Here is a 9,673-nt window from a genome sequence, read left to right on the forward strand (position 1 = left end):
CCACCCGAGCCTCCGATGCCTCTGCCAGGGTGGTCCCAGGATCGTCTCCAGTGCATCCTCTGAATAAACACTTGCTGGACGCCCACTGTATACCAGGGCCCTCACTGAGCAACACGGTGGCGACCAGGACCTGCCAGCCCTGCCCTCCTGGGGCTCATCTAACACCTGTGCTCCCACCCCGGCCCCAAGCCTCTGTGGGTCCCCACAGCCCTGGCTGGTCCCACCTGGAGCCCCGTTCCCACCTCTGGGTTTTTGCTGCTCCGGTCCCTCTACCACCCCACCAGACCCTCCAGAAAGCCCCCCAAGACCCGCAGTCCTGGGGACGCCTTGGCCCTACCTGGCCCGCGGTGCCGGCCACCACCATCTGGGCGGTGTACTTGCAGAGCGCCACCTTCTGCACGCCAAGACGTGGATCGTCGCTGTAGGGGTCGAAGCAGCCCACCTGCAGGGCGGAAGGACTGGTGACACAGGGCGGAGCCCGGACCAGGCTCCCCGGAGCCAGGGGAGGGGCCCACCTTGCGGAAGGGTGGCCAGTCGTCCTCGGCGGCCTGGGCCAGGCTGTCGGCGTGCTCGCAGTCTGTCTGAAAGAGGCCGGCTGTGCTCAGCTTGTAGAGCGGCCGCAGGGCCACACCGGAGGCGTCCCAGAACCGCACGGTGCCATCCTCGTGCCTGCAGGGAAGGTGAGGTCAGGTCCCAGGTCCTCCAGCCCCCCGCCCCCTCCAGTCATCCAGCGACCACGCACTGGACACTAAGCACCTAAGCCAGACACTGACTAGACTCCTACTACACACAGCAAACAGGAAGTACCAACCGTATAGGACACATACTGAGCGCCTACTGTATACCAGGCCACATACAGCAGGTGCTGGACCCTTCCCTGCAAAGAGGGTGAGAAGGTGCGGAAATAATCACCAGAAATAATGAGCAGGAGGTGAGGGGCAGGTGACACAGGGAACAGAGGACTACGGAGGTTCTGCCCCCAGGGGAGCCTCCAGAAAAGGTGACCAGAGAGGCAGTCACAGAGTGGAGGGATCGGCTGGGGCAGGGGCAGCAGCAGGAAGCCTGGGGAGGCCGGGAGGAAGGAGAGAGGGAAAGGGGGGAGGAGCAGACCAAACTGGGGTGCAGCCTCAGGACACAGCTGCAGAGTCCAGGTCACCGGCGCCTGGGTGGTGCAGGGAGCCCAGAGCCAGGGCATGAGGTGAGTGAGGCCGTGGGACCAGTTGGGACGGCTCCGGAGGCCCTGAAAGCCACGGTGAGGAGTTCTCACTGGAGAAGGGCCGCTGGAGTCAGAGGCCCGAGGGTCCCAGCACAGGCGGATGGCAGGGGCTGGGCAGGAAGTCGGGGCCCGAGTCACCGGGCACGTCAGCGCCCGCCAGGCCCAGGCTGGGCTCTCGGGCACCTGCCCTGTGCAGCTCGGCATGGGCCAGCCCAGATTTTCCAGTCCCGGGGTAGGCTTAGTGGGTGGAGCCCAGTTTCAGGCTAAAAGGAGGGCTGAGCCTTAAACCAGAGTCTAGAGAGGCTTCACCCCAGTGCACCCTGCGGGAATGGGGATGACCTGGTCCCACCAGGGGCCGGGCCTGAGTCAGCGAGCAGGTCAGCTCCCACCAGGCCCAGGATGGGCCCTCCCGCACCCACATGGGCTGCGCCAGGCCCTGCTCGCCCACACACACACACACACACACACACACACACTCATACCACGCGTCACAACTGGGCTGAGCCGGGGACACGCGTTCGCCTACCCGGTCAGCAGCAGCCCTCGCTGGGTCGGCTCCTGAGCCAGGTTCCGGCCCCCGGTGATAGGCCAGCTCTGAGAGACGGAGACAGACACGGAAGCAGAAGGTCAGGACAAGGATCTTCCTCCTCTCACCCCAGGAGTGGCATCCAGGGCACAAAGTCCCTCCGAGTTCCCCACATACACCTGCCACATCCCCATCTCAGGCGTGTGCCCAGGCAGCACCCTTCCTCCGGGCACACACCGAGGCACCGGAGGCCGGCTGGGGGTTCTGCTGCTCGCCAGCGCTCACGATGCGGGCCCACAGCTTGGCGGGGACGTTGGCGACGTGGGCCGAGCAGGTGATGGCGGACGAGTGCAGCGGGGCCAGGTATGGGGCGGGCACGGCCGGCCAGCCGGGCGTCTGCAGGTCCAGCACCACCAGCTCCTCTTCGAGCAGCACGGCCAGGGCCTGGGGCTCGTCGAAATCTGCGGGACAGGGTGGGTGAGTGCAGCCGCAGACACACGGGCACGGGGTGGGAGGGCAGGTACGCACCGTCCTCGGGCCGCGTGCTGTGCACCGTGAAGAAGTCGATGACGCGGGAGGTGAAGTCCAGGGTCACCAGGGTCTCGGCCTGGAGCACACTCACGCAGTGGCGGTCGCCATAGCTGGCGCGGGGCATGCCACCACTGAAGACGATGAAGTGCTCGCTGCTCGGGGCGGAGAAGCCACGTGAGCCACCGGAGGGGCCCCGTGGGGACCAGGAGAGCCTCCCCCACCCCCGCCCTGCGCTCCCGCAGCCAGGCTTGGCCCCGGCGCACCACCTACCCAGACGCACAGTTTCGCCACAGGATCTTGCTGATGGCTTTGCAGGGGAAGGGGCCTGGAGGGGTAGGACAGCATCAGGCTCACCAAGCCCCGGCCGCTTCTCTGTTCTCCTCCTGCCTCCAACACTCCCACCTCCCGAGGGGAAGGCACGCTGCCCGACAGCCCCGAGGGGGTCTCATCTTTGCGGCTGGGCTCAGCCCCGCCACCTTCTACAAGTCCTCCCAAAGCCCCCCACCAAGGCCAGTCTGAGCTCAGGGTCACTGCCGACCTCGCACAGGCCTCCCCGGCACTCACCGTAGGGCGTGGTGGCCACGGTGGGCTGTGTCGTCGGGGAGTCGCCGGCGTCCGTGGCCCAGACGGCGTAGCTGCCGTCGCTGTGCGAGCTGACCAGCGTGCGGCCGCTGCGCTCCCAGCACACGCTCTCCAGCTGCTGCGGGGCGGGGTGGACGGGCGTGAGTGCAGCAGCTGTGAGCTGAGGCCCCGGCACAGCCGCCGGCCTCCCCCCTCCGCCACACACCTGGTTCCCCAGGAAGATGCGGTCAGCACACCGCGCGGCCCGGTTCCAGATGACCAGCAGGCCTCGGCTGTAGCCGATAAGGATCTTGGTGGGGTCCCGCAGGTGTCCCTGGAGTGACTCCACGGGGCCCAGGGCCTTCCCGCACCGGTAGTCGTCAGGCACGCTGCGGGGGCGGAGGGGCGGGGGGCGTGGGGGGTGAGCCGGTGGCAGCGCGCCCGGCGGACGGGGTGCAGGGAAGCCGGGCGGCCTCTCACCTTCGCAGAACCTCGTCCGGGCCAAGGGTCTGCCCCTCGAGCAGCGTCAGGGTGGGCACATCCAGGAAGAAGACGCTTCCGCCCTCAGTGCCCAGGGCTGCCAGGTCACCGGCAGCCACCAGCAGGACCACGGTGATGCGGGCGAGGCTGGGCAGGCCACTGTGGGGGCCGAGGGGAGGGGGGTGAGGGCGGGAGCCCATCCGCCGGCTGAGAAGGGCGTGAAGGGGGCTGAGCCGCTACTGTCAGCTCGCCGCAGCCCCTCTGCACTCGCCACAGCCCCAGGAAGGGCACGGTGGTGGCTGCGGACGCCGTAATTAGCGCGCTCGGTTATTCATCAGGACATCAGCAGGGAGAGGGATAAAAACAGGTCCCCGGGTCTTGGAGAAGGGCCCCTGAGCTCCTCCCACCCACCAAGAGGGGAAGGCAGGAACCAAGCCCCACCTGGGCCAGGACCAGAACCTTCAGGACTCACGGCCCCCTGAGCCCCACTCAGGAAGCCCCGCCCCCAGCCCATGGATGTCTCCCTGACTTGCAGGAGGGCCCTGGATCGCTCCCCGGGAATCCATCCTGGGTCAGGGTTGGACACGGGGGCGGTGGAGGGAGGCGGGGGTCACCTAGCCCCAGTCCAAGCCCAAGCAGGACGAGCTTCCCGCGGAGCTGCACAGGCACCTGCAACCTGAAGGACTCACCCGCTCTGGCCGTTTCAACAAGGGCTGCCGGGCCAGGAACCAAGGGGCCCCTTACTCTCTCCCCAGGGGTCCAAGCCCATGCTGTCACCCCCCTGGGGCACCCTGCCAGCACCTCACAGCCCAGCGAGACCCTCCTTCCCCCGACCCGCCCTTTCACCCAGGCACACTGTGACCCATCACCCCGCCCCCAGTTGAGGGCCCAGGGGACCTATGCTGATGTCAGTTCCTGTCCCAGATGCCCCTCACCGGGCTCTGAACACACTCTCCCGTCCCGTGCCTCCTGGGGCCCCAGTGGTCCTGGAGCACAGACTGTCCCTGCTCACCTCAGACCCTACCAGGACGCCCACCTGACGCCTGCCAGGCCATCAGACGTGCCCCCTGGACCCCAGCCCTGGGGCGGCTTCCTGTCCCCCTGCGCCTCCACAGGCTCGCCCCACATCCAGCAGCCGTCCCTGGCCGAGTCCCCCAGTACCTGGCACCATCAAAGCCCGGGCGACTGGGTGGCTGGTGGTGGAGGGCTTCCTCCAGGTGGGCGCAGCCGTTGTGGTGGACGACCTCCCAAAGATGGAGGCTGCTGTCATCCAGCAGGGTCAGGAGGCGGCCCTGGCAGGTGAGTGAGACCAAGACTGAGCCGGTCTGGGGCAGGGGGCGGGGCGTAAATGGGGTTCACGGGAGCCAGTGGCAGGGCCGAGGCTCACCTGGCCGGGCAGGAAGTGCATCTGGGTGACGGTGGCCGCGTCTCGATGCAGGCCCGTGAACTCCACGCCAGGGGCACCGTAGCTGAGGGTGACGGGTCAAGGGCGGAAAGCAGGCACAGGCCGGGAAACCACGCCTCCTCCTCCCAGGACCACTCTGACAGGCCCTATCCAATGGGCCTGCCTATCCAGGGGCCTCCCTAGTCCACGGGGCTCCTCGCCGCAAGGAGCACCGTCCTGCACCGCCACTCGACACGCAGGCTCGCTCGGTCCTGCAAGTCGGTACTGCTGCACGACCTTCACCTCCTCATCTGTAAAAGGGGCTGGCGACTCGCACTCCCACCTCGTGGGGCTGACGCAGGGCACGTGAGAGTAAAAGCACCCCCCGCACACACGGCCCGGGCCCGGCTCACGGCTCCGCGTCAGCCTCTCCGGGCTGTGTGCACAGGAGCCGGCCCCGCACATCGCATCACACAGGCGGAGATGCCAAGCCAGGCCTGGGAGGCTCAGCCACAGGCCGATGCCAGCTGCAGGCCAGAAGCCCCACCTCCTTCTGGGGCAGGCAGCCCCCACCGCAAGGGGAGAGGCCACGGAGGCTTGGAGAGCTTGGGTGACCTGCTTCAAGCGCCCAGTGTGAGCGCCAGAGTCCCAGCAACCCCAGGCTTCACAGTGGACGGGCAGGCCGAGGGGCCCCAGGAGGGAGGACTGGGCAGGGGTCAGGGACGTTGCCTGGAGACAAGGCAGGAGCCGTTGCCTGGAGCTGGAGTTGGGATTCCCTGCAGGAGCCGGGAGGACACAGACAAGGGGACAAAAAACAGGGCAGGAGCACTGGGAGGGAACCAGGGTCGCCAAGGAGACGAGGCCAGACCCGGGGGTGGGGGGTGGGCCGCGGCCCCTGTGGCCAGCCTCAGTTTCCCAGCCCAGGACTCAGGCCGGAATGGTCTGGGAGGGGTGGGGGGCCTCGTCCCCCTCTGAGGCTGTCCGCCTGCCTGTCCTTTGTGAGCACGAGAAAGGCCGTGCCACCAGGAGAGACTCCGCCGGGACACAGAGGAAGGGGCCCCGGGCCCACAGCACACGCAGGGCAGGACAGCGCCGTAAGACGCAGAAGCAGCGGGCCAGGAAGTGGGACCCCTCGGCAGGCGGCCGGGGCACCGGCCCCTGCGTGCCCACTGATGCCTCAGGGGCCCACGGGAGGTGGGGGCACCCAGGTCCAGCCGCTCTCCCTGGAGTCGACAAACTCACAACTTCCTGGCCAGTGCCCCCAGCCCCTGGGTGGGGAGACCCCGTGCCACCACGCAGTGGCTGGCCAGAACCTGCCCCTGGGGCCCCACCTGAGGGGCTCACCCCGCGCAGCGGGGCTGGGATCCCCCACGGCAGGAGGGAGGCATCCAGCTGCCCGCTTCCCCCCACACCCGCCCTGCACTCGCCGGAAAATGCCCCTTTGTGCGGCTCACAGGCCCATTGTGTGGCGCCAGCATCCAGGTGCGGGCCGCGCGGCGCCCACCATGCCGGGCCTGGTACTGCTGCCAGCGCCTTGGCTGGACACACGTGTCTTCACACTGGCAAGGCCCGCCGTGACCCTGGCCCACCCACCACCCTTGCTGGGGACCGTGTGCAACCAGCCCCGGCCCACCTCCCCAGTCACAGCTGCTGGGATGGTAACTGCCAGGTAACTGGCTGGCTGAAAGGCAGCGCGGGGCAGCCGGGGCCACCGCGAGCTGAGCCCCATCGTCTCTGTGAGGAGGCGTCTCAGGCCAGCAGCTGCACCAGCCTCCACCAGGGTCCAGGCAGCTCCCGTGGCCTCCCAGCCGGGGCCCTGCCCCAGGGGCCCGGCACACGGGGAGCTGCAACCAGGACATTCTGACGGGCCCCGAAGGCCGCGGCCCACAAAGGATACATCTTGACAGCCCCAGACCGGGTGCCGATGGCCATGATGCGAAGCTCAGGGTCAAAGGCCAGGGCGCTGGGCTGGTTGGGGAAGCCATGCTCCACGGTCTGCAAGGAGGCGAGGGCATTGGCACAGGCACAGCCCACCCACCCCAAGGCAGCCTCCAGGCTCTGCCACTGCTTCGCACCCATGCTCCGGGCCTCAGTGCCCTCAGCTGCGAAACGGGTAATCACAGCTCCGGTGAGGAAGGGCCTGAAACCCTGGCCCCGCCACAGAGGCCCCCCCCTCCGGTCGAGGCCCCGTCCCTCTCTACACTCGGGTCCACCCCACCGTGCGCAGGGCTCTGAAAACAAACAGAACGGGGCTCGAGAGGAGGCGCAGGCACGAAGTGAACCCCGCGGCCCCACGGAGCAGGGCTCCGCACCCCACTCCTCCAGGCAGACTGAAGTGGGGTGCGGTCCCAGGCAACCCCCGACACAGGCTCTGAGGGGTGGTCAGAGGCCAGCAGCCAAGGCCAGCTAGGCAGAGGCTCTCAAGCGCCACCCCGACCCGGGGCTGCTCCCCAGTCCCAGAGACAGGGAGACTGGAGCCCAGAGAGAAGGAGCTTCCTGCCCAGGTCCCGAAGGTGTCACGCACCTGCCAGACTTGGGTTCCCACCTGGAAACTGGGAGACGTGACTCCCTTCCCATCCCTGGTTGGGATGGTGGGCAGGGGACTTGTGCACCGGGGGTGTCAATGCAACGGCTCCCACCAGGTCCCCAGCTCCCGGCAGGGCCAGTCCCAGTGCAGACCAGCCCTGGCTCCCCACCCCCCCCCACCTACCCAAGGAGCCCCTAGTCAACCCCGAGGCCTGGCTGGGGGCCCTCCCTGGGAAGCCTGCACCCTTGGGCCCCCAGCCCCCTGCCCTCAACACCAAGGTGGGACACCCCATGTGGGTGCCGGTACCCCCTGGCCACTGCGTCAGCAAGACACAAGTTTTATAAGGAACCCTGGTCCCCAGGCCTGTGGCCCCAGCCTGCCTCCAGCCTCACCCCACCCGGGCAGGGACTGAGCCCTCTGAGCACCTGGCTTGGCCTTGGGTGAGTCACAGCACTGACCAAGCCTCGGCTTCCCATCGGGGCACTGGTGAGCCCACTTGACCGGGGTGGGCTGGGGAGCACCGGCACCGCCACGCCTGCACTGGACCTGACCGAGTCTGGCGGCCCACTCCTCTGCTCAGGACCCTCCGGGGCTCCCGGCTCACTCCGAGTCAAAGCCAAGTCCCCTCCATCTGGCTCCTCCCACCGGCCCCCAGCTCACCTGATGGCCTTCCGCCCTCCTCCAATCTACTAGGACCTCTGCATCTACAGTCCGTCTACCTGGAACGTGCTTCACCCGGCACTCTCCACGTGGGCTCCTTCCCACGGCTCAGAAGACAACTGCTCAGAGGCCCCCTGAGCTGGCCCAGCAGCCATCGCTCCACACCCTCACCTGCCTGATTTCACCCACGGCACGGCACTGACCACCAACCAAACCACTGGAGGCCGCACGCTTGCCTCTCTTCTTTCGGCTTCTCACTATCTCCCCAACTAGTACATCAGCCCCACCCTGAGGCGGTATCCGTTAAACTGATACAGAATGGACATGCCACAAGCAACTTGTGGGCAGGGCTGGGATTTGGACCCAAGAATGAGTCCAAAGTCCAGGCTCACCCTGGACCACCACCCCCTGCCCATGCCCCACCACTCGGGAATCTGGGCCTATTTTCTAGTGATCATCTACCAGCCCCTCCTCTCTAGTGACCCTCTGCCCAAGACCACCCCCTCCCACCACTGATGCCCACTCAGAACAGGGCCTCACCCTCCTTGGCAGGGAGACCAGCTTCTGCCACCAGGCGCCAGCCAGGGGGAGCAAGCCTCCCCTCCACCTGTCTCAGGTCCCCACTTCACACCCCGACTCCCTGGCTGAGGAAGTGCTACCTGAGCACTACGCCTGCCCCACCATCACTGTCCTCTCAACTCGAGGGGGCTCATCCTCGGCCACTCAGCACAGGAAGGGGGGCACCTCAGAGCCCCTGGGCACCAGCCTCCTCTCTGGGCCCCTTGGCCACCAAGTCTGAGGGTCCTGGCAGCCCCTATGCCACCTGGAAAACCCCGCCTACCCTGAGAGGCGACCCAGCCTCGGTCACTGCGGGACCGGTCGCGCCAGAGCTTCCTCCTGGACCAGAGTCTCCTGGCAGCCAGGTGGGGACCACAGCACCCCTCCCGAAGCCCCTGGCCCTCAAGGATAAAGTCAGATCCCACTGACAAGGGGACCCAAAGACCAAGTGCCCCAGCTCACTCTGACTTTGGGCACGTGGTCAGCCCTAAACCTCAATTTTTTCACCGGTGTGTGAGCATGACTCTAGGCCCCAAGAGCAGCAAGGGGCCCTGCGATCAAAGGGCTTGGGTGTAAAATTGAGGCCAGAAGTGACACCCCTGGCGAGCGTTAGCAAGGGGCAGGCTGGGGCCTCTCTCAACCACACCAGCGCAGGGGAGGCGGGGCTGAAGGCAGCCCCTTTCCCGTGGCCCCTACCCAGGAAAGAAAGGAAGGAGCAGCCCTCCGCCCCCACCTCCGCCTTGGCTCCAGGAGAGGCGGTGGGTCGGGTGCCCCTGTGACAGAGCCCACATCAAGGAGGACAGTGGCCCTATTCCATAGCAAGGGAAACTGAGGTCCCGCGATTCGAAGTGCAGTTGAGTAAACGGCCAGGCATGCCCCGCTGGAGCCCCAGGCGGTGCCGGGCAGAGGGCAAGCCGGAGCCCCGGGCGGTGGGGGAAGGGAGGAGAGGAACCGGGAAGGGATTTCCCAGCCCCACCCCCCAACATCTGCCTCCACTCCGCACCCCTCCCCACCGGCCTGGGTGCGAAAGCAAAATAAACCGGGCCCAAGGGCTGCGCAGGGGCGCCGAGGGGTCCCCGAGAAAGAGATTAAGAGACAAGAGAGTGGGAGCCGGAGCGAGAGTTGAGAGCCGCCCGGAGACACACGGAGGCGGAGAGGCCCGCTGGGAGAGGCCGACGGAGTCCAAGGCGCGGAGACAGGAGCAGGGGAGCGGAGGGCAGAGATGGAGCG

The 9,673-nt window shown here is 67.3% G+C and overlaps 1 protein-coding gene across 3 annotated transcripts in view; it reads right to left on the reverse strand.

Moving 5' to 3' along the window:
• LLGL1 (LLGL scribble cell polarity complex component 1) overlaps positions 1-6,792 on the reverse strand; it is an 11,074-nt gene extending 4,282 nt beyond the window's left edge. For all 3 annotated transcript variants that reach the window (XR_003004320.1, XM_024753682.1, XM_024753676.1), the window contains exons 1-12: positions 6,596-6,792; positions 4,702-4,783; positions 4,476-4,606; positions 3,315-3,473; positions 3,061-3,223; positions 2,838-2,973; positions 2,544-2,598; positions 2,271-2,425; positions 1,980-2,203; positions 1,743-1,810; positions 516-669; positions 338-442 (exon numbers count right to left, since the gene is read on the reverse strand). Coding sequence is in view for 2 of the 3 variants with exons in the window: in XM_024753682.1 (XP_024609450.1) it covers positions 338-442; positions 516-669; positions 1,743-1,810; positions 1,980-2,203; positions 2,271-2,425; positions 2,544-2,598; positions 2,838-2,973; positions 3,061-3,223; positions 3,315-3,473; positions 4,476-4,606; positions 4,702-4,783; positions 6,596-6,777 (1,614 nt within the window). In the remaining variant the exon portion in view is untranslated. The remainder of the gene's footprint in view (positions 1-337; positions 443-515; positions 670-1,742; positions 1,811-1,979; positions 2,204-2,270; positions 2,426-2,543; positions 2,599-2,837; positions 2,974-3,060; positions 3,224-3,314; positions 3,474-4,475; positions 4,607-4,701; positions 4,784-6,595) is intronic.
• Between the last annotated feature and the right edge of the window lie 2,881 nt (positions 6,793-9,673).

The sequence above is a fragment of the Neophocaena asiaeorientalis genome, unplaced genomic scaffold (genome assembly GCF_003031525.2).
Source record: "Neophocaena asiaeorientalis asiaeorientalis breed wild unplaced genomic scaffold, Neophocaena_asiaeorientalis_V1.1 scaffold540, whole genome shotgun sequence".
In the NCBI taxonomy this organism is placed as follows: Eukaryota; Metazoa; Chordata; class Mammalia; order Artiodactyla; family Phocoenidae; genus Neophocaena; species Neophocaena asiaeorientalis.